The sequence below is a fragment of the Callorhinus ursinus genome, unplaced genomic scaffold (genome assembly GCF_003265705.2).
Source record: "Callorhinus ursinus isolate GAN/ISIS: 27379988/994484 unplaced genomic scaffold, GSC_fseal_2.0 scaffold15, whole genome shotgun sequence".
NCBI lineage: Eukaryota > Metazoa > Chordata > Mammalia > Carnivora > Otariidae > Callorhinus > Callorhinus ursinus.
This window is the reverse complement of record NW_027397077.1, coordinates 424604-448160: the sequence shown is the minus strand read 5'-3', so window position 1 is coordinate 448160 and position 23557 is coordinate 424604. Positions and strand designations below refer to the sequence as shown.

General features: G+C 48.0%; 1 protein-coding gene and 1 long non-coding RNA gene across 2 annotated transcripts; one reads left to right on the top strand and one right to left on the bottom strand.

Moving 5' to 3' along the window:
- The first annotated feature begins 353 nt into the window (after positions 1–353).
- SLC35E1 (solute carrier family 35 member E1) lies at positions 354–19756 on the top strand. Its single transcript, XM_025884986.2, has 6 exons — positions 354–803; positions 1204–1274; positions 3394–3531; positions 4739–4864; positions 15800–16045; positions 16483–19756. Exons 1-6 carry the CDS (start codon positions 389–391, stop codon positions 16711–16713), a joined length of 1227 nt encoding a protein of 408 aa, XP_025740771.1. The 5' UTR covers positions 354–388; the 3' UTR covers positions 16714–19756.
- Positions 11425–23542, bottom strand: LOC141374178 (uncharacterized). Its single transcript, XR_012380834.1, has 2 exons — positions 20741–23542; positions 11425–12655 (listed from the first exon to the last, which is right to left on the bottom strand). It is a non-coding gene; the product is annotated as an uncharacterized lncRNA (long non-coding RNA).
- Positions 23543–23557: the final 15 nt, after the last annotated feature.

Here is a 23557-nt window from a genome sequence, read left to right as displayed (position 1 = left end):
AGGGCGCCGATGTAGCGTGGGAATCGAGGTCTGACTCCCGAGCTCGATGGCCCGCTCACAGACGCCGACGAGACAGGGCCTTTGCACTTCTGCCTACTCAGCTCGAGCCGCGGATCCACTCAGCGCCGGGGAAGCCCCGCTAGGCAGGGCGCCGCTTCCCCACCTTCCGCTTCCGCGATAGGCACCGCCCCGGCCGGAAGGCCACCAGAGGGGCGGGGCCTGCGCCCGCTACGTGGTGGCGGGCGCGTCGGCCGGCGCGAGGCGGTGACGCGAGGCAGTACCGACCAATGGGGAGCGGCGTTGGCCGGCGCGCCCGCCCCTATCCGGCCCCGCCCCCGCCCGGCGTCGGGCCGTCGGACGGGCGGGAAGAGGTGGCCGCTCGGGCAGGATGGCGGCGGCGGCTGCGGTGGGCGCGGGCGCGGGGGGCCCGGGAGCGGCGGGCGGCGGCGGGGCGCGCGAGGGCGCGCGGGTGGCGGCGCTGTGCCTGCTCTGGTACGCGCTGAGCGCGGGTGGTAACGTGGTCAACAAGGTGATCCTGAGCGCCTTCCCGTTCCCCGTGACCGTGTCGCTGTGCCACATCCTGGCGCTGTGCGCGGGGCTCCCGCCGCTGCTGCGCGCCTGGCGCGTGCCCCCCGCGCCCCCCGTCTCGGGCCCTGGGCCCGGGCCGCATCCGTCTCCCGGCCCGCTGCTGCCGCCGCGCTTCTACCCGCGCTACGTGCTGCCACTCGCCTTCGGCAAGTACTTCGCGTCCGTGTCAGCGCACGTCAGCATCTGGAAGGTGCCAGTGTCTTACGCGCACACCGGTGGGTGCCGCGGCCGGCCTGGGGGGCGGCAGCCCGGACGCGCCACCCGGGGTTTCGGCGCTTGAATAGGAGTACGCTGGCCGGGTTGCGGCCCGACGGCCTGAGAAGTCAACTTCTGTCAGGAAGGCGCTGGGGGGCCAACAAGGCTTTTAGCGGCGGGGGGGGCGGGGGAGACGACGACTCGCACAAGGGTTTTGGGGAGGGAAGTGGCTGAAAAGAGAGCTGGGAGCTGAGCAGGGCGAATCACAACTGTTGGGTTGCGGGGAAGCCCCACAGAAGGGCTGAGGAGGATGGAAGGGCTGCCAAGCCCTCCCATCGCACTAGTGGAGTTGGGACAGGGTCCCAGGGTGGGTTCGGGGACTGGGGCGGCTCCCTGAGAGCCCCTTGCCTCTCTTTGCAGTCAAGGCCACCATGCCCATCTGGGTGGTTCTCCTGTCCCGGATCATCATGAAGGAGAAGCAGAGCACCAAGGTAACCCAGGAGGGTTCTGGGCAGGTGGGGGCCCCAAGGGCTTCCTGGCAGGTGCCCAGCTGGTGACGCGGTACAGGCTTCTGGCTTCCTCTCAAATCCGGAAGTCAGCTTAGAGGCTTCTGGTGGCCTTTTACTGCTAATGTTCTGTAATCGCTTTGAAGGCATTGGTGTGTGTCCCTGAGTTGCTTCTGGTCTGTGGTCTCGGGGACGCTCCTGTCCCTCTCAGGTCCAACTTTCCTTCATGTTTTGATTCTCTACGTGTGGTTGCCGGTAGGCAATGACTTGGTCCCATCATGGCCAGGAACCATGTGCCCCTCCAGGGGGACTAGGGATAGAACATGTGACGCCTTGCTGGAACTCTGACGGTTTCACGTCTTTGCAAGTGACAGCGGTCAGGTTGGGGACTTTTGGGGTCAGAAGTGAGATTGCCAGTCAAAACAGTCTGATTTTGGCAAAATCCAGCTAAGTCTTCGAAATAAAAACCACCAGGAATCGTGTCTGGGAATGGAAGTAAAAGCGACGTGCAAAGCCTAGGACTGCGTAAGGAAGATGCTTTGGGCACAATCCAGAGTCTGTTCACGATGCCAAGCCAGGGTATTTCCTGGCTTGGGGCGAGAGAAGCTGTGGCTTCGGCCAGAGACAGCCTTGCTCCGTGTCCTTAAGTGGAAGTGGGACTGCTATTGTCCCAGCTGGAATCCATTTCATGCTGGACAGAGCACTTCTTTTTTATGTGGTTGGTTTCTGGCATCCTGTATTTTATGTAACCCAGAGTGGCGGTGCCCTGGATCGGCTGATGGAAATTGGGCCACCTCTGGCTGATTTTTTGTTTCAGTCTGTCTTTTTCTCTGCAAGACCTGGGTGTGCTCTGTAGCCCACCCCTAGGGTGATGTCAGGTGTGACTTTGTCTCCCTGGGTCGGAGTTGCCCCGGAGGTGTGCAGCTTCATCACTCGATATCACATCGTGTTTATCAGGTTTCCCCGTTGTATAGGACATTGTACCCAGCTTGGGCAAGGAGCTGGCACCTTAGTGAGGAGGGCCTGAGGAATGGCCTAGGCAAAGACTAATGATAAAGACAGAATATGTATGGACACACCCTATGAGACAGATAAGGCAGGTAGGTAATTGTCATTCTTGATCTCAGCCGAAGAAATGGGACGTAAAGGTTGTAAGTCGAGTGCCTGAGGCCCACAGCCAGTAGTGGGAGAGCTAGAGTCGAGCCCCCCCCCCCCCGCCCAGTCCAGAGCCCTTGCTCTTTCCTCCAGGGTTGGACGAGAAGCCTCGCCAACCCCTCCTAAAATTTCTGCAATGCTTTAAAGTGTCCTTTGTAGGAGGAGGGTGAGCTGGGAGTCAGAAAAGCTAGATGTCAAAAATGGATCCTATTTCTCTGGAAGTTTGGAGCCATTTAGCCACCCGAGCTCAGGAACCATTGCATACACTAGGCCTTGGAAAGCTTGGACCTTCTAGAAAGCCTCTTGTTACAGCACTCACTCTTCCTTCAGCCAGGGCACCGCCACAGGACAGTGCAGTGAACAAGGACCTGCCCTAAAAGAGCACAGGGACGCAGATGGGCCCTTTAAATGGGTGGAGAACACCGCCCCAGAACACACAGCACAGGGACCTGATGGGGTCTTGCGGGGGGAGGTGAAAGTTCTCCTGGTCTGTGAACTGAGACCTGAGGGGGGAAGGAGGTCTCTAGCCAGAAAAGGCATACAGGGAGTGTCCCAGCCAAGGGTAACTGCATGTTGGAAGAGACCAGCCCTGGCCAGCCTCTCGGATGATCGGGGTTTTAGACTTTGGTGTGTCGGTGGCAGCAGCTGGATAGAGCTGTTAGGGCCAGCCCCCGTTTGTGGCCCTGAGCAGGGGCTCTTAGTGGAAGTTGACAGTGAAGGGAGTGGGGCTGCACACAATGACACAGCCCTACCCCCAGGGACTCTGCCCCATCTGCCCCACCCCCTGCGCCCCTCCAGCATCACTGCCATGCTAACACTGTTGACCAGGGGGTAGGTGGGGTCCCTTTGCTGAGGAGAGGGGGGAGCAGCTGAGGCTTTCCTCCAGGCATCTGTGTCGGGCAGCCTGGCTCAACTCCGGCCATCAGCCCCTCCTGCCCTCCTCCCCCAGGTGTACCTGTCACTCATCCCCATCATCAGCGGCGTCCTGCTGGCCACCGTCACCGAGCTGTCCTTCGACATGTGGGGGCTCATCAGTGCCCTCGCTGCCACACTGTGCTTCTCGCTTCAGAATATTTTCTCCAAAAAGGTATTTGGGCACCATCTGGGAAATGTCTGATTCGGGGGTGTCACGGATGAGAGAGTGGTCAATAGGGATTTCTGTGGTGTTGGAACAAGAAAAAAATCCTGGTGCCCTTCTACTGGTTTTGTATTTGTTGTTTCATTTTTTTTTTCAAGTTTGTTTCCTATTATAAAATTAGAATATGCTTAGTGTGAAAAAACAGAGAAAAGCCCCCCTCCCCCCAAAATCAGGAAACTTCCTGAGCACCTACTATGTTGTCAGGCACCATAGTGGGTGCAGGAGATGAGTAATAGTAGAGACCGGCTCCCTGCCCAGATGTCCCATGCTGAGTGAAGTCACAGTAGTGTCCCCTAAAGAGAACTGCTATTAATGCTAGGAGTCTTTTGTAGAGTTGTAATATTACACATTTCAAAATTTTGCTTTGTTCATTTACTATTTATAACATTCTCCCATATCTTTAAAAAATACTGCTCTAAATCCTGTAATACACACTCTTTTCTGACACCACAGTCAATGCAATCAGTTCCCCTACTGCAATGCAGACTGTTTCCAATTCTTCGTCATACGTAATGCAGTAACAGGGCGGTGGTGTGGGGGGGGGGGCACCTGGGTGGCTCAGTCGGTGAAGCGTCTGCCTTCGGCTCAGGTCATGATCCCCGAGTCCTGGGATCGAGCCCCACATCCGGGCTCCCTGCTCAGTGGGGAGTCTGCTTCTCTCTCTCTTTCTGCCCCTCCCTCTGCTCCTTTTCTCTCTCTCACTCTATCTCTCAAATAAATAAAATCTTTAAAAAAAAATAAGTAATGCAGTAATGAACATCTCTGTGCATAATGTTTTCCTGTCTGTCAAATTATTTCCTTACATAGGCTTACCGTTCTTGGGTCGGAGTGTATGAGATCCTTATGGCTCCTGATACACTTGGCCTGGTTGTATTCTCGAACAGCTGTATGCCGATGTAGACGTAAACCAGCGGGATTTCCAAGTGCCTGTTTCACTGCAGCTTTGCCAGGACTGAGTGTTGCTGGTTTTTTTCATTTCTCAGTCCTTCATTATTTGGGGCATTTTTGTCTCATTGCAGGTGCACTTGTAGGTTTGGTGGTCAAGATCGGATGTCAGGGCTCATGTAAATCACTGTGTTTGGAACCTGGATAACTAGAGCCCTTCTTGCCACTTAAGAATTTCAACTGGCCTTTAAGAAGGTTTTTCTCTCTTTAGGTATTGAGAGATTCACGGATCCACCATCTCCGGCTCCTGAACATCTTGGGCTGCCACGCTGTCTTCTTTATGATCCCCACGTGGGTCCTGGTGGACCTTTCAGCTTTCCTGGTCAGCAGCGACCTGGTGAGTTGGCCAGCGCGGTGAACACACCCTTGTCTTGATTAGTTCAGATTAGTTGCTTTGTCGGGGAGTTACACCTGTGTTGACTTTGGGACATGTGGGCCCCCGGCAGCCAGCCCTCTTAACACTCACTCAGTTTTGTCATGACTCATTTCTCATGTAGTCAAGGAAGTCTGCTTCCTTTGCATTTCCTCCTCCAGCAGGCTAGATCTCAGGTGTTGACAGCTGCTGCTGCTGTGTCAGTGGCATCAGGAAGAAGAAATGCCAGCACGGGTGACTCCTGTCCTGGCAGTCTGGCTCAGGTCTCACTTGGACTTGTCCACACTGCGCTTGCGTGGCTGGATCCCTTTCTCGGTGTCCTCTCTGCCCGTACTCCCATTACTGTGGAGGGATCCATAGCTCTCCGAGCACAGGAAAGAGAATCTTCCCATCACCTGCAGGGCCAGCCTCCAGACAATGCACTAGAAACTCACACGCAGGTGACAGTGATGAGGAGAAGGTGCGCGTGGTTTTTCCAAGCCTGAGTTCCAGAGAGGGGAGTAAATGTCTGTCAGGGCTTAATGAGTCCTGATGGAGTTCTTGACTTTGGTCTTCAATCCTCAGCACTACCTGTAGGCATAGTGCACATTATCTCCAGGCTCCAGTTGGGGAGACTGGCTCTCTTCTTCCTTCCTTTCCATATTGATCAGCTATAAGTTTTCTGCAAAGAACTTTCCAGCATCGACCAGGACTCGTTTTTACCTTGAAGTGTACGAAAGTTCAGTGCTTCTCTTTTTTTTTTTTCAATTACCAATTTTCAGAAAGAAGTTCTAGCTTACTGCAAATGTTAACTAGTGAGTTGTCGGGGTGGGGGGGGTTGGTTTGTGGGGGGCACGGTGAAGGAGGGTCCATCTATTTTTTTTTTCCCAATATCATTGTGGACTGCTGTGTCAGTTGCATATCTTACTCTTTTCATAGTCACATTATCCTGTCCAGGTCCGTGGAGTCCTGCCCATTGGCTCCCTGTCTTTTCGACAGCACAGGTCAGCTTTTGGTAGCTTTTGGTCCAGCAGGATGTTCTTTCTTGTCTTGCGCCTCTCCTGTCCCAGACCTGTGGTCATACACTCCTTCAGAAACCTGGGTTGCTTGTAATAGAGAGTGCCGTCCAGAGACACAGCCTGAGCGCCGTGTGTGCTCACCGCTGTGGGGTTGGCCTTGCTTCTGAGTCTCTGCGGTGACAAGCTAGGAAAGTCCTACTGGGGCAGAGGGGAGAGTTCACACCAGTTCATTCCAGTGCCAGTTTAACATTACAGGACTTACAACTGCTGTGATTTTTAAACTTATATCTTCTCTGGTACACTTGGTTCCTTGCCACATTTGTTCTTTGTTTATCCTACCCCAACTGTTCACGTATGGGATTCTACTGAACACACACATAATCACTACAGAGTGAGAATCCCCATGGGACAACTGTGGGTAGGCTACTGAGAGAAGTTTAAGGTTTCTTTGCTGCTCTATTTGTCCTTAGGACATGTTCCACTAAAGATGTACAATTGGAATACTGTGTTCTCTCTCTCTCTCTTTTTTTTTTAAAGTTTTGGAGGAAGATAGAGAGCATGAGCAGAGGGAGGGGCAGAGGGAGATGGAGAATCCCAGGCCGACTCCATGCTGAGCGCGGCAGAGCCTGACTCGGGGCTCGGTCCCAGGACCCTGAGATCATGACCCGAGTTGAAATCCAGAGTTGTATGCTTCAATGACTGTGCCACCCAGGCGCCCCTGGAATGCTCTGTTCTAAGGGCAAGGGAAATAATTGTTTTCACAATGTGCCTGTACTACCAACTTGCCCAGTTGGGTTCCTTTCATTCCATTTATTTTCTGTTTTTAGGCACCGCTTTTCTTTTCCACACCGAATTTGTCAGACCTTTATATTTCAAAGCCAGATGATATGAGAAAGTTTGTCAAAGCCTGGCTTCAGTCCCTGTCACCTCCCCCTTTTCTTGTCCCTCCCCGATAGGTAGTCATTTGTATGCTCTTCGTTTACCCTTTCAGTGTTTCTTTTGGCAAGTGTAAGCAAATCTGTATATATTCCTACCTTTCTGCTCCTTACACAAAAAGTAACTTTTTAGATAGAAAAGAGCACCTTTCTATTTTCCCTCAGACATTTTCTGGGGATCACTCCCTATTAACATATTTATATTTATATTCTTTTTATTGGCTGCAGAATATTGCTGATAGCTTTGGTGTCAGTTCTCTTATTCCATCCTATGTTACAGCTCCTTGGTGTCCATATGAATACATGCGTACAAATATGTACCTACAGGCTTTGCTCTGGGCGCTTTGTTTTTATTTGTATTTAGGACATTTTTTAGTTTTATTCTAGTGATTACCTTCTTTGGAATACCTTTAGTAACCTGTTTCCTTTCTTGAGGCCATAGATACTTTTTACCTTCATGGGGCCCTTCTACGCTTTAATAGTAGCCGTAGGAGCACGCACTATTTGATGGTGCTGCAGTCTGAAGGCAGGGTGCCCATCTCGCTGGGCAGCTCCTCTCTGCCCCATGTCTCCCACACACATGCCAGGTGATTTAGCTCTGTCCCAGTCCTGTGCTTTATAGTGGTAGGGGGAAGGATCAGATAGGAGAGCATCTCCTAGAGGGTGATGAGCCACATTACCAAGAATCAAAGGCTCCAGTGGGTAGTTCCTGCACACAGACAACCCCTCTGCTGACGGCCTGGCTGAAGCAGAGCCAGGATTGCTAGACTGGAGCAGGTGGCCCGGTTTTAAAGCTTGGACAGGATGAGTAAAGCAGCTATTTGAGAACTGGAAAGTAAAGGGCAGCGGGCAGGCTGGGGTTGAAGACAAGATTTCAGAGTAGTGCTGAGTCAGCAGTCAGTTTGCCTCTCTTTTGCCTCCTGTATGCCCAACCTGGACTTGACGCCGCCCGAAATGCAGAAGTGGGCACTGGGTGAGACAGAGCCAGAAGCCCTCTCCTTCTGGATCAGGGAATGGGAAAGGGGATTCCTGACACGCAGAGTAGGGGAAATGCCCTGTTGGGGATTCCTGTAATTTTTGTTTCTTGGTTCTCTTGTGTCCCAGGCCCCTGGCAATCCTGTGGTGGTGGTGGTGGTGGCAGGGTCCCACAGCACCTGAGATGCTGAGTGAAGGCAACCTCCCTCTGCAGTCAGAGAGCGGGATTAGTCCCCACTGAGTATTTTTCTCTTTTTATCCACCCACTGCTTGGTCCCAAGTGGAGGTGCAGTTGTAGGAAGGACACAGCAGAGTGGGGTAATTAAGCCCCAGCTCTCTGATTAGAGGACTGAAAAGGAGAACTCCAGGAAATGGCAGGTACTGAGGTACTCATGGAGAGGGAGGAACTTGGGAAAGTGACCTCAGAAAACATCCTAAAGTCCCAGGCTCACCCGTGGGCTGCACATGTGAGGATCTCATCCTAATAGCATACCAAAGACGTTGAAACTGAACTATGGGGTAGACTACTGCCCCGAACCTAGACTGACCACTGGGTAGTGCACACTCAGGATGGAGCCACATACCACCAGAAAGTCTTTGAAAACAGAACTCACAGTGGAACCCCAACCCACAGAAGGCTGGTCAAGCTTGTACTCTAAACCCAATTGAGTCTACTACAACAAAATATCAACATTCCGTAAAGGATTTAAATTAAGAGCTACAGTCTTAGAATATTCTAAATGTCCAGGGTATAATCCAAAATTACTTGGCATATGAAGAACCATGAATATTTCAAGTCTTGTAGGAGAAGATAGCAGTATTGTTATCTTCTATCTTATAAATGACACAGATGTTGGAATCATTGAACAAAGACTTGAAAGCAACGATTATAATCATGTCCCAAGAGGTAAGGGTGAGGGCACCTGGGTGGCTCAGTCAGTTAAGCATCTGTCTTCGGCTCAGGTCATGATCCCAGGGTCCTGGGATCGAGTCTGCTTCTCCCTCTACCCTTACCCCTACTCGTGATTGCTCTTACTCTCTCTCTCAAATAAAAATCTTTAAAAAACTTTTTTAAAAAAAGAGGTAAGGGTGAATACTCTTGAAACAAATGGGAAGAATGAAAAATAGAAACAAATGAAAATTTTGGAAATTTAGAAACAGTAACAAAAAGTCACTGAATGGACTCAATAGGAGAATGGAGATAACAGAGGAAAGTCAATAACTTGAAGATAGATCAAGAGAAATTATCCTGTTTGACCCACAGAGAGAAAAAAGATTAAAACACAAACGAGCAAAAAATCTGGAAGCAGTCAAAGAAAAATAATGCATTACCTATTAGGAGAACAGCAGTTTGAATGACTGTGGATTTCTCATTAGAAACCATGAACACCAGGGGCACCTGGGTGGCACAGTAGGCTGGGCAGCCAATACTTGGTTTCAGCTCAGGTCATGATCTCAGGGTCCTAGGACTGAGTCCTGTGTTGGGCTCCACACTCAGTGAGGAGTCTGCTTCAGGATTCTCTCTCTCTCTGCCCCTCCCCCTGCTTGCTTGCTCTCTCTCTGAAATAAATAAATCTTTAATGAAAAAAAAAGAAAAGAGGGGCGCCTGGGTGGCTCAGTCGTTAAGCATCTGCCTTAGGCTCAGGTCATGATCGCGGGGTCCTAGGATCGAGCCCCGCATCGGGCTCCCTGCTCTGCGGGAGGCCTGCTTCTCCCTCTCCCACTCCCCCTGCTTGTGTTCCCTCTCTCGCTGTGTCTCTCTCTGTCAAATAAATAAATAAAATCTTCTTTTAAAAAAAAAAGAAAGAAACCATGAACACCAGAAAGAGGTGAAATAACATTTTTAGAGTACTGAAACTATTAACACATAATTTTATATCCAGCAATATAGAATCTCCAGAACCAACAGAATTATAAAAAATCAGCAAGAATAAAGAACGGAATGTCATCAACCAACTGGATATCTATTTCACTGACATTTATAGAACATCCTACCAACAAAAGCATAATAGTCATTCTTTTCAGTATTCATGGAACATTCACCAAGATAGACCATGTTCTGTGTCATAAAACGAACTTTAACAAAAGATCTGAAAACATACTAAGTATATACTCAGACCACAGTAACAGAAAGGTAACAGGAAAATCTCCAAACATTTGGAAATGAAGCAACATATTTCTAAATAATCCACGGGCCAAAGAGGAAGCTTCAAGGGAAACAGAAAATATTTTCAACTGAGGCAAAACGGACGAAAAAAAAAAAAGAAGGAGAAGACATTACAAATATCAGGAGTGAGAGAGAGAATATCACTATAGACTTCACAGACATTAAAATGATGAGAACACCACTGACAACTCTATATACGTAAATTCAACAACATAGATGAAATAGATCAATTCTTCATAAACCACAGACTACCAAAACTCACCCACCCAAGATGAAATAGATAAACCTAAGTAGTCCCATAGCTATTAAGAAATTGAATTCATAGTTTAAAACCTTCTAAAAAGAAATCATCAGGCCTAGATGGTTTTACTGGCAAATTCTACCAAACGCTTAAGGAAAAATAATACCAATTCTATACAGTCTCCTCTAGAAAACAGAAGACGAGGGGCACCTGGGTGGGTCAGTCACCTGCTGGAGTCATGATCCCAGGGTCATGGGATCAAGCCCACATCGGGCTCCCTGCTCCATGGGAAGCCTGCTTCTCCCTCTCCCACTCCCCCTGCTTGTGTTCCCTCTCTCTCTGTCAAAAAATAAATAAAATCTTAAAAAAAAAAATGTACTTTAAAAAAAAACAAAAACAAAAACAGAAGACAAGGGAACATTTTGGGCCATACCATACAACAAACCAGTATTCCTCACAGTCAATGAGGCAAAAGTCGTTAACAAAATACTAGCGGGGCACCTGGGTGGCTCAGTCGTTAAGCATCTGCCTTTGGCTCAGGTCATGATCCCAGGGTCCTGGGTTTGAGCTCCGCATTGGGCTCCCTGCTCAGCGGGAAGCCTGCTTCTCCCTCTCCCACTCCCCCTTCTTGTGTTCCAGCTTTCACTGTGTCTCTCTCTGTCAAATAACTAAATAAAATCTTAAAAAAAATTAAAAAAATACTAGCAATGTATAAAAAGCATAACTATGAGAAAATGGGACTTAAGAATGCAAGGCTAATTCAATATTTGAAAGTCAATTTAATCTGTAACAGTCTTACAGAAAAATCACATATATCAACTGATGCAGAAAAGGCATTCAACAAAATCCAATATTCATGAAAAAAAAAAGTCAACAAACTAGAAATAGAAGGAAACTCTTTAAACCTAATCAAAGGTATTTATAGCTAACATCATAATGATGAAAGACTGGAGGCTTTACTGCTAAATTCAGGAATAAGTTCAGGATGTTCACGCTCAATATGCCTATTCCACATTATACTTGACATCCTGGCCAGTGCAATAGGACAAGAAAAAGAAATAAAGGAAATAGATTTGAAAAGAAGAAATAAAATTTTCTCTAACCAACAAAATCTTATTCTCTAGCATTAATTTAATTATAAATAATTGCTTGAATTTAACTTTTTTCCTTGGAAAAGGTGATGAAAAAAACTGAGATACGTTAATCTATACAGGCATATACTTTGTTTTATTGTGCTTAGCTTTATCACACTTCACAGATACTACATTTTTTTTTACAAATTGAAGGTTTGTGCCAACCCTGCATCAAAGAAATCTATTGGTGCCATTTTTTCCAACAGCATTTGCTCACTTTGTGTCTCTGTGTTGTGTTTTAGTAATTCTCGCAAATCTTTCAAACTTCTTAATTATTATTGTATTTGTCATGGTGATTAGTGATTATGACTCGCTGAAAGCTCAGATGATGGTTAGCATTTTTGAGTAATAAAGTTCTGTACATTTAATTAAGGTGTGCACATTTTTTAAGACGTAATGCTATTGTGCATTTAATAGATGACAATATAGTGTAAGCATAACTCATATATGTACTGAGAAACAAAAAAATTCACTTGACTTGCTTTATTGCAATATTTCCTTTATGGCAGTGGTCTGGAACCAAACCTGCAATATCACCAAGGTATGCCTCTGCGTGTGTGTGTGTGTAGATAGATACATATTACATTTTTTTAACATAGAAAAGCTGATTGGAAAACTTACATAGACAAGCAAACTAGAATAGTCATAAGAAGTCTGAGAAAGAATAAACTTGGAGGAATCACATTACTTAATTTTAAGACTTAGTATAAAGGAACAGATACTGGTGAAAGGAGAGACACAGAAATCAGTGGAGCAGAATTGTGTGCAACTAAACACACAAATCTGCATAATTGATTTTTGACAGATTCAAAGGCAATCAAAGGAGAAAGGGTAAGTCTCTTTAACAAATGGTGTTAGAACAATTAGACATTGATATGCAAAAATCTGAGCCTTGACTTAGACCTCACACATTATACAAAACTTAACTCATAGTGCATTCTAGACTTAAATGTAAGAGCAAACATGATAGGGGTGCCTGGATGGCTCAGTGGGTTGAGCATCTGACTCTGGATCTCAGCTCAGGTCTTGATCCTCAGAGTTGTGAGTTCAAGCCCCACAGTGGGCTCCATGCTGGGTGTGGAGCCTACTTAAAAAAAATTTTAAAAAGAGCTAAAATAATAACCTTTAGGAAACAAACAAAAACAGGAGAAGGACGCCTGGGTGGCTCAGTCGGTTGGGCATCTGCCTTCGGTTCAAGTCATGATCCCAGGCTCCTGGGATTGAGTCCCGCCTTGGGCTCCTTGCTCAGTGGGGAGCCTGCTTCTCCCTCTTCCTGCCACTCCCCCCCTGCTTGTGCTCTCTCTCTCTGACAAATAAATAAATAAAATCTTAAAAAAAAACAAAAACAAACATCTTTATGACTTGGAATTAGTTCTTAAACATTATACCAAAAGCAAAGTCCATAAAGAAAAAATTGGTAAATGGAGTTTCATCAAAATTTAAAACTTTTGGTCTGTGAAGACACTACTAAGTGAAAGAAAACACAGGCTACCAACAGGGAGAAAATGTTTACAAATGATAGAGGACTTGCGTTCTGAGTATGTAAAGAATTCTCAAAACTCAGTAGTAAGACAACTTGCTTAAAAATGGGCAAAAGACTTGAACAGACTTTTTTCCCATTGAGATTGTCCAGGTGGTATATAAATAGGCAAGTGAAATATGTTCAACATCATTAGTCAATAGAAGAAACAAAAGCATGATGAGGTACCACTTCATACCTATTAGAATGGCTACAGTAAAAAAAAAAAAATGTTAAGGATAAGGCACAGCTAGAATTCTTATATATTGTTGGAGTGAATACAAAATGGTACAACCACTCTAGAAAACATTTGGGAGTTTCTTCTGAAGTTAAACACACTTACCCATATGACCCAGCAATCTCAATTCTGGGTGTTAATTTTAGAAAAGTGGAACTCAGGTTCCCACAGAAGCCTATACACAAATGTTCATAACAACTCTACTCATGACCACCAAAGACTGGACACAACCCGTGTCCTTCAACGAGTGGGAAAACAACAACAACAACAAAAGAACCCAACTGTAGTACATTCATACAATGGAACATTACTTGGCAATAAAAAAAAGTCATCAGCTATTATTCCTTATGACAACTTGGATGGCTGGTGGAGGCATTATTGCTGAGTGAAGGAAGCCCATCCGAGAAGGTTCCGTCCTGTATCATTCCACTTGTAGGCCAATCTCTAAAAGACAAACCTAGGGGCTCCTGGGTGGCTCAGTTGGTTAAGCATCTGACTCTCGATGTCAGCTCAGGTTTGATCTCAGGGTTGTGAGTTCAAGCTCTGCGTTGAGCTCCACACTGGGTGTGGAGCCTACTAAAATAAAATAGAATAGAATGGAATAAAAAAAAAAAACCTAGAGTGACGGAGAACACATCAGTAGTTGCTTGGATTGCGGGGGGCAGATTCATACAAAGAAGGCTGTGGGAATGTTTTGGGGTGACGACAGAGCAGTTCTGAATCCCGATTGTGCTGGCTATGTGAATCAGTGCATGTGTTAAAACACATGGAATTATGCACTATGAGGAAGAAACACAACTTCATTCCAAGTCAATTAAAAAAAAAAAAAGCTGGATTGGCTGGGTTCCTCTTCTGAAAGATAGATATCTATGCAAGCTGCTGGCTCATAAAAATAGCTTCTAAATCCATACTGGTCATCTCAGGGAAAGACTCCTGAGAGGACAGGCCAGCTCACCACAAAAGCATGCTGGTGGGCTCACGTGCCTTACAGAGGCTATTATCCCAACTAGGGGCAAAAGTCAGGGTGGCCTTGAGCAGGTCACCTAAGTGTATCTTGCTCTCCTCTGAGAGGACCTGGTGATCCTTCTGTCTCAGAGGGTGGCGGAGGTGGGATCAGGCAGCTATTCTAAGACTTCCAGCTCCCATCCTGGCAGGGCCACTAAGTGCCAGTGCAGTCTGGGAATTGGGATGCAAAAAGCAGGTGCCACCGAGCATCTGTGGCTTTGCTTCCCCAATTGAGCCACACTGGGGCTTGAGGCTACTCTGTCCTTGGAGCGCAGGGCCACGGGGATTGTCCCAGCACTCCAGACTAGATCAGATGCTGGAGCTGTCCATGTCTGGTGTCCTGTCTCCTGAGGTCGTTCCACTGGCCTGGCAGCCCGGTTCCCCAGGACTGGTACTGAGGTGGGACTGTGGGAGGTGGGGAGGCACGGGAGTGGTGCCGCATGCCTTCTGGTACCCAGCCCCGAATAGATGTCCATTGAACATTTGTTCAGTGCTGGGCATCCCCGGCTGCCTGGCCAGGGCAGCACCCACCTGACTGCTGCCTGCTTCCTGTTCTGGGATCAGCCCAGGCTCTCTTGGCGGGGGGCGGAGGGGTGGTTCTGTGGCCAGGATGTCTACTAGTTGTGGGTTCTTAACTTCTGGGCCCCCTTAATCTGAATGCTTCATTCCGGTGAGGGTCAGATGGTTACTAAAGTTTTGATAACATCTCCAGGCGTTTGGGTTGTTTTAAAGCACTTTCACAGCAGAGATCCCTTTTGATCCTCCCAGCAGCAGCATTGTGCGGGCTCAGCAGGCCTCAGTCTCTTCTGTTGCATAGGGGAAGAAAGTGTGATCTGAAAGGTCAAGTGGCTTGAGTGGGGGTGGGAGGGGTGTCCCAGTGACAGGGCAGACCCAGGGCTTCTGGCCCCTAGCCCAGGGCTCTTGTATTACCAGGTTCTTTGCATACTCCCCCGGGGCCTGCCTCCCCAGGGCCTCTCCATCTTGTAAGAAGGCATTATGTGTGCTGCAGAATGTTTTTGTTCCCCCCGCCCAAATTTCTATGTTGATGATGATATTAGGAGGTGGGGCCTTTGGGAGGCCCTAAGGGTGGAGCCCTCATCAAAGAGGACTGGTGTCCTTATAAAAGGAGACCCCAGTGAGCTCTCTCACCCCTTCCACCACAGAGGGCACAGTGAGTGGACCCCGCCTATGAACCGGGAAGCTCACACCAGACACTGAGTCTCCTTGATCTTGGACTTCCCAGCTTCCAGAACTGTGAGAAATAAGTATCTATTATTTATAAGTGCCCCCCCCCCACCAGCCTGTGGTATTTTGTTCTAGCAGCTCTCCTGGACTGAGACAGTGTCCAGTAAGCAGACCTTGCTCTGCTAACCCCAGAGCTCCCAGTCCTCGCTGTCAGGGACAAGGGAAGTTTCAGTTCACATCGTGCTCTACACCCTTTGGACACCTGCCTTCCTCCTGAGCCGCCTCCTCCTCAGTAGGAATGAAGCTGTCATCGGCATTGTGCCACGCATGCCGTGTCGTGACCATCAGAGGTTTTGCGGATCAAACACCGGTTACTACACATCATACAGCTGGGTCTGCTCCCCACCAACACTGACCCCAGTCAGTCCCTCTGCACCCCTGCACCACCTCTGCCAGGGCCGGCATGTGACGCCAGCGCTGTTCTTGCTTCCCTGTCTCTACAGACCTATGTGTCCCAGTGGCCCTGGACGCTTCTGCTCCTGGCTGTCAGTGGCTTCTGTAACTTCGCCCAGAATGTCATCGCATTCAGCATCCTCAACCTCATCAGCCCTCTGAGCTACTCTGTCGCCAATGCTACGAAGAGAATCATGGTCATCACGGTGTCCCTGATCATGCTGCAAAACCCAGTCACCAGCACCAATGTCCTGGGCATGATGACAGCCATCCTGGGGGTCTTTCTGTACAACAAAGTGAGTCTGGGGTGGGGGAGGCTGTCCCCTCGAGGCCCAGGGAGGCACCAACAGGTGGTGGGGGGAGAAGAAAGGGACCTCAGCAGGAGCTAAGAGGCTGGGGCCACAGCTCCAGCTTTATCACGGACTGGTTTATGGTGTTGATGTGGTCCTACCTGGCCCGGCCTTCCTTTTCCCATGTCATACTCCAGCCATGGCTCGTGGCTCTTGGGTCCACGGAGGCTCTGTCAGGGATTTCACTGTCTCGAGAAAGCTCTGTTTGGTCCAGTGCAAAGACATGGGTGGCTAACAGGGAGGGCCAGCCATGCGTGAGGCCTGTCTGCATCAGTGCTTCAGTGGGTCTCGAAGGGCTGCTCGGCTGTGAATTGCTCGCCTCTGCCCTGTGCACGGGCCCCGGGGAAGGAGCCAGCTGTCTCACTGCTCTCTTGACCTTGCAGACCAAGTACGATGCCAATCAGCAAGCCCGGAAGCACCTCCTCCCAGTCACCACGGGGGACCTGAGCAGTAAGGAGCACCATCGGAGCCCCCTGGAAAAACCCCACAATGGCATCCTCTTTCCCCAGCACGAGGACTATCAGTATGGTCGCAACAACATCTTAACAGATCACTTCCAGTACAGCCGGCAGAGTTACCCAAACGCCTACAGTTTGAACCGTTACGACGTGTAGTCTAGAGGGCGGGGCGGTACCATTGTGTCACCCCTTCCCCCCCACTCCCTAGCAGTACCAGAAACTTCTGACAACCAGTGAATGTACAACCCGGCCGAGGGGACAGTGCATAACCATCAGCAGACCCCGGGCTTCCCAGGCCCCTGGGGGCGGCAGGACGTTGCCCCGCAGTAAGGACCACTGCCCTCGAGCTCCGGTGTTCCAGGCCCTTTCTTCCTGGAGTCTGTCATCTGAGGGCTGTGTTGGTATGGCGATCTTGGCCAGGTTTTTACCCTTCTTTGTGGACTAATTCCCCAAGTCATGTATTTGAGAGTTCTTGTTCTGCTTTCCAAATAGTATTTCCAGATAACTCTCCGGAAAGGCCAGACCGCTGTGGATGCAGACCTCCGAGCAGGCCACAGGGTTTCCTGGGTGCCAAGGAAGGGACTTGTAGGGTGGTGCTTGAGAGTGACAGACTAGCCTCTTTCATTCCGCTGCTCAGGTAGGTCGACGGGCTGAGGCAGGCATGGAGCAGAGGAGCGCTAGTTTCTCAAAAGCATCTCCGACAACAAAGATAGACCGGAACAAAGTTTCCAGTCAACCCCATGGCCATCTGCAGTTACTGACAAATGTCCCAAAGAGAAAAGCTCCTGCAATTAGCCTTGAATTCTTGGAGCCTACTTCTCTAACCTGCACGTCAGAGCTGGTGTGTGTCCAGACCCAGAGGTAGGGCAGTTGCACTCCTGTGCCCTCGCTTCCCTTGCCAGAGGAACAGGACGGCTTTCCTCTCTGGGGATAGCGAGGAAGAAGTGACTGCGTGGCTGTCGAGAGGAGCATTAGGAAATTGTGTCAGTGTTCTGAGCTCTATTTCTGTAATACTTATCTTTTCTGATGAGTCTTCACCACTTCTGTGATGACTTAGTAGGATATTTGGTGGGGAGATGTTCATTTCATGAGGATCTTGCATTTTTCTAGGGAGTATTTTGTAGTTGTATTTATGCCTCGGTCCCCTGTGGGGGGGGGGCGCATGAGGGAGGACTGGCTTATGGATTGAAAACCCTTTTGTTCTTAAAATGTTTAAAAACAAGAAAAGCTCCCTACTGGTGACGCTTGTCTTGATACATTTCAGCCTTAGTAGGAAGCGATGAAGTGTTTTCGAGCTCCTCTCTAATGGCCCCAGCTGCTGAAAGCGGAGTGAATCAAGAACATCATCTCAGTAGGTTGTGTAATAGACAAGACCACAGCACTTTGATTCCATGACCTGATCTGGTGGTGTTTGCGTTAGGATCTGAATCATGTCCTGGTGAAGGGGAGAAGGGGTGAGCACCAAGCTGTGGTTTGGGTTTGGATAAATCAGATGAGGAAAATTACGTGGCCCCAGCAGGTAGCCCATGTGCTGAGGTTCAGGTGAGGGTCTCCAACTTCCCCAGCATCACAAGAGGACCCTGCCCTCACAGAGAGGACCACTGGCTCTGCTGGTGGGGTCTTCGGTGACGTCTGCCTTCCTCCTTCAGCACTGTGCCCTACCTCTTGAATAGGCATTTGGAGGGAGCAGCAGATGGGACAGTGGGTCACCCTTTACCTCCTGGTGAGTGAGGCATTTTCCCGTCCGAGGAAGTACCATAGCTTATGATTGACTCCTGGTTTTTGTTACTTTGTCAGCTTATGAATGGGCTGTTCCTGGAGAGGTCACCTGGTCCCCTTCTGGCCTGAGTTTATGCACCACCGGCCTCAGGTCCCTGTGCCATTCATTTGCTTTATAATTACTTTGGTCCCAAGTTTTGAGACAGTTGCTGTGTAAATGGGAAGGAGAAATCCCGAAGGGGATTTGGGAAAAGAGCTTGCTGAGTGCCTCCACCAGAGGCACTGTGGTCCGTAGCTGACTTTTCTCACTGGGGAATGGCAACAAATGGGGATAATTTTGCACCACAAAGATATTACAGTAGTTGTCTTTGTGATTATAGTAACTGATTCCTTGGACAGATAATTGAACTCCAAAATGAATTCACATGTCTTTTCAGGTTTAATGAAATTTCTGATGTTGCTAAAATTTGTATATTAATTTGTTTCCCTTTTCCAATGCAAGATCTGCTGGCGAGGGGAAATGACTGGTTTTATTACGGTTTGTAAATGAATAAATGGGGTATTTAATTCTGTACATAAATCTACAGCAAGTACATACACTGGAATGAATGAGACAATCATTATTAGACCAAATCATCAGATCAAAAGACAAAGACATACTTTTGAGACTTGAAGGTTCAGAGCTGACACTGAACTCCTGAAAGCCAGTTTTCCAGCCGCTTTGATCCTGGCCCGCCACCCCCGCCCCACTCCCACATTCACATTTGCAGCTCTGTTCCCCTCACCCTCCCTCCTGCTGGGGTTTGTGGTAGCAAATTAGTCTACCCATCCATGGTATGGTCTTGCCTGCGATACTAACTCGAACCCAACTCCTTCATTTTACAGAAGGGGAAACTGAGGCTCAGAGGGCATTTCTGAATAGTGTTTGTTCACTATTTGAGACTCAGTGTGGACTTTTTAAGCACCTTATTTTAAGTCATTCGTTACAGGGAGAAGTCAAACCCCTTTTACAAAGGAGAGAAGCCAAGTATGTTGAAGTGAAGAAGCACTTGGGATTTCCGAATTTTGCTGTGTTTTTGGCATACATTATAGAACAGGCCCTTTATTATTGCTGGGACATAACCAGGCCCGGATACCTTAAGGTCTCACAGCCTTAAGGGGACAGAACATTAAATTATTCAAGGAACTGAAAATTGTGAATTCTTTTTTTCAACTGTCACCTGTTTTCAAGACTTAAATGCTATAGACTTTTGTAGGAATGATACTGTATGAGTACTCATTGATGGCATTTACCAAAAATAAACGATGGTCTCCAGGGAATCACGATTGGTCTTAATTAACATGAGGATAGAAAGAGCAAACCAACTTGATTCTCACATCAGAGTAAACTGCAACCTTTTATTTTTTTCCAGAGCCAAAAATTAGGACGTGTGGTTTGTAAATTTATGACATGGTAGAATAAAACTAGAATCACAACTCAGCAGTTAATGACATGCCTTTATTGAACAGAATAACACGGGAAACCCAAGAAGGTTCAGCAGCTATGCTTGAGGAATACTAGCTAATACTGAGGACCTACTGCAGGCCCAACACACTGGGGGGGTTTCTCACACACAGTCATTATAATCCCTTTGCTTAAGCTTTATTAACCTTACTTTACAGCTGAAAACAAGGCTCATGGGGGGGGGGTGTCACTTGCCTGGACTCACCCAGTAAGTCTGCCTCCAGAGCCCGTTTCCCCCTCCATGTGACTCAGAAACCAGGTCCCAACAGAACTTCCTTCAGTAGCAGTTGAAGGGTAGGAGTTTCTGCTAAAACAACTGCCCATACCCTCTTAATTCATAATCCTTCTGTTCAATCATTTACTGACATTTAATATGTTTCAAGTACAGGAAACTGAAATACCTAAGCCTCAGAGCACACTTGGCTTCATTTAGAGATGTGTAACTAAGTAAGTGGTATATAGGTGCTATATTGGAGGTATGTGAAAAATGCTAAGGAAAGTCCAGAGGGGAGCAGAATGTTTTGATTTGCACTTAGGATTCTCAGGATATTTTATCTGCGTATTTGGTATTATATACATCTCATTTAACCATCAGCACCTGAGATATTCGCCCCATTCTAGAGGGAAACGGGAATAAGGTCCCGCTCGGCCCATGGAGCAAGGCTGGAATCCAGGAGTGTCTGAGCCCAAGCCAGGGCCCTTTGCCCTGCAAAGCAGCCAAGATAAAGTGAGCGGTTTTGTTTAGCCTCACCTTTGTCATATATTTGTATGTATCCTTTCATTTCAGTTGCCTGGGCCACACCACTACGGTTTAAGACCCTGAAGGAGCCACCCTGTCTGGGCGACCAGGTGGCTTTGTAGTCTGCCCTGCAGCTCCAACAAGTCAGAGCCTGTTCCTGCAGAGAGTAAGAGCTCGTGCTGCGTGTGGCCCCGTGGTTCAGACCCAGTCCCAACTCATACCTGGGAGTGTCCTCTCCAAGGACGGGAATACTCCTGTTTGTCTCCCCAGGGCAACTCCTGTGTGACCAGAGGCTTGCTCTGCGATGTGATCAGGCCTGAGAAATGGTGCTGCTCCAGGATGGAACAGGACCTTCTCTGTTCCCACATCATTCCTTCCGCCGTGCCTTCGGCTAGTTGACCACAGGGGGTTCTGTTACTGTAGGAACGAGGTGACAGTCACACCAAGCTTTGCCTTTATTGAGACTACAGGTCTGGATGGGCCTGGAGTTCCTTGTCACCCACGACTTCTTCTAATAACCTCTATTGACTATTTGTCAAATTTGAAAGTAACTGTTAAAGCTAAAAAGACATATCTATACAGACATCAAAAAGAATGAGATCTATGTACAGAGAGAACAATTTCCAAAATATATTGCTATATAAATGTGCTTGTGAATACAGTTTATTTCTAAAAGACACACAAAAGACTGGACACAGCAGTTGCCCCTGAGGATATATACACATTTTTTTCACAACTGGCATATGCATATTATTTTATGATCTACTTTAAAAAATGTGCCAAAAACATTTCCCCTTATTAAATACTCTCTCTTGATTTTGTGTGTCTGTGTACAGGATATTGTAGTAATCTACTGAAGGGATACGCTGTAATTAACCAACCCCTATTGCTGCACATTTAAACACCATTTTATGGGATAACTGCCATGCACAGTGTAGCCCATACTTCTGATTTGGGATAAATTTCTCACAGCATGTTTGCAGATCAAAGCGGGAATGTATATGGCTTTAAACTTCTTTCCATTTTGCCTCCTGAACTTCAGCAAGTTCATCCCATCTGGGAGAGTATATTTTATTTGTTTCCTTAAGAGTTGTGTTTCCAGGTTCTTAGAGACCATCTGTGCAGCAGTCTCTACTTTTAGCAGCTCTACTGCTTTCTTCAGACCAGTGGATTCTAATTTGGCCCACTAAAATGAGTCTGGGTGAGGCCACATGATACTTAAATGTTCAGTCTCAGATAAATGGTGTTTTGTCTCAGATAAATGGTGTTTTAAACATTAAGACATGAATATATAAAAGTGGTCATGGGTCTACAATCTTTTGAAGGGACAGTTGAGTACTATCAGTATTAAATGTGCACATCCTACACTAAGACTCTTTTAGTAGCGGCCAAAAAAAATGGAACCAACCCCAGAAACTCCACAGAGTCTGGCTTCGATGAATTACTGTACATCCACACCACACTGTCCTATGCAGTCATTAAAAATGACCACACAGATTCATTAACCTGTTTTGGCTCAAAGATCTTGTTAAGAATCTGAAAAATGCTATGTATCTTTAATTCACGAAAATACATACAGGTATAACAGTGTGCTATCTCTGAATTCCACCCAAGGCAGATCACAAATTAAAACCTCGATATAGATCTTTACTGGCTTGGAAAAATACCCACACTATCCAAATTACTGAGCTTTATACTAAACAGACCAATCCCACATGTTCCCTTTGCCTGGAGTATCACGTAGCTCGCCCCTGATTAGGATCTCAGTACAAACCTCACTTCCCAGGGGGCAGACCCCACCCTCCTCCCTTATCAAAAACCTGTTTTCCTCAACACGGTTGTATTGACGTATTTGTTTACTGATTTACTGATTTCCACCCCCCACCCAAGACTAGAGGCTCAGGAGAGCAGAGTTCAGGCCCAACTCCATCACAAACCACACCCCGCCTGCTTTTTCTGTGAACCAAGAATAGTCTTTACTAGTGAACATTTGCAATCAATTAATGACAGGAAAAGACCAACTTAGAACCGCAAAACATTCCGTTCTTCTCCTTAGAAGACCTGTATTTTAAAAACTACTTACTAGTTTTGAATGCCACCAATAAAAAATATTAAGGGTATTTTTCTCTCCGGCTACGTAAGTACCTACATGATATACTCAATTTTGCCTCTTGGCCCACATGGCCTAAATATTTGCTATCTGGCCCTTTATAGAGCAAGTTTGTCCATTCCTGGCCTAAAGCATTATCTTACATACAGGAGGCAATCCATAAGCGTCAAATGAGTAAGTCTGGAGCCAAAAGAAAAAGAAAAAATATATCTGAAATATATGGACATTTATTTGCGTGGAAAAAACAGGGAGGTATAGCCAACCAAGGGTTAACAATGGCAATCTCAGGAAGGTCAGATTACGGGGATGTCCACAGTCTACGCTAACATTTACTGCTGCTTGCCATCGCTCTCTTTCCCCACCACGAGCACACGTTCGCTTTGTCATCATTTGAGAAGCAATGTGACTGCATCTCTGAGAAAGGCGAGCCGTGCGCTCTGGGCGCGCAGTCCAGAAGGCCGGGCACCCTCAGGTCGTGGGCGCTCATTCCACGCCGCTCAAATGACTGCACCGAAGCCCGGCGAGCCCCAAGGGGGACGCAGGGTGAGGCCGACAGGGATGGGGCGGTCCCCCGCCCCAAAGTCTTCCTTACCAAAGCGTTGGGTCGAGCGAAAGAAACTGAGCGGGAGGATCTTGAGAACCTCAATAGCCCAGTTCCATCCCCTCCACGCCCGTCGCCTCCCGGTTCTACTTCCCGGCGTCGCGGCCCGGGAGCCTCCCCGGACGCACCTCACCTCGTAGTCTTCTCACCGCAGCCCCGCGGGGAGGAACTCCCCAGAACTCTGGTCCAGCGGAGAACGCGGCTGCCAGGCCCTCCGGCTACGACGCGAGCCCGGGAGGACGCCGCGGCCGTGGCTAACGGTGGTCTGCGCCGTTCCAGCCGTTCCGGGGCGTAGCGCGACAGCGGCCCACCCCGCGCAAGCGCGGG

What these genes read in the sequence shown, in the direction of transcription:
- SLC35E1 (XM_025884986.2), top strand. Translation starts at nt 389, where the DNA reads ATGGCGGCGGCGGCTGCGGTGGGCGCGGGCGCGGGGGGCCCGGGAGCG. An exon ending in AGTGTCTTACGCGCACACCG is followed by an intron (nt 804 to 1,203) that starts GTGGGTGCCGCG and finishes CTCTCTTTGCAG; the next exon opens with TCAAGGCCACCATGCCCATC. An exon ending in AGGAGAAGCAGAGCACCAAG is followed by an intron (nt 1,275 to 3,393) that starts GTAACCCAGGAG and finishes CTCCTCCCCCAG; the next exon opens with GTGTACCTGTCACTCATCCC.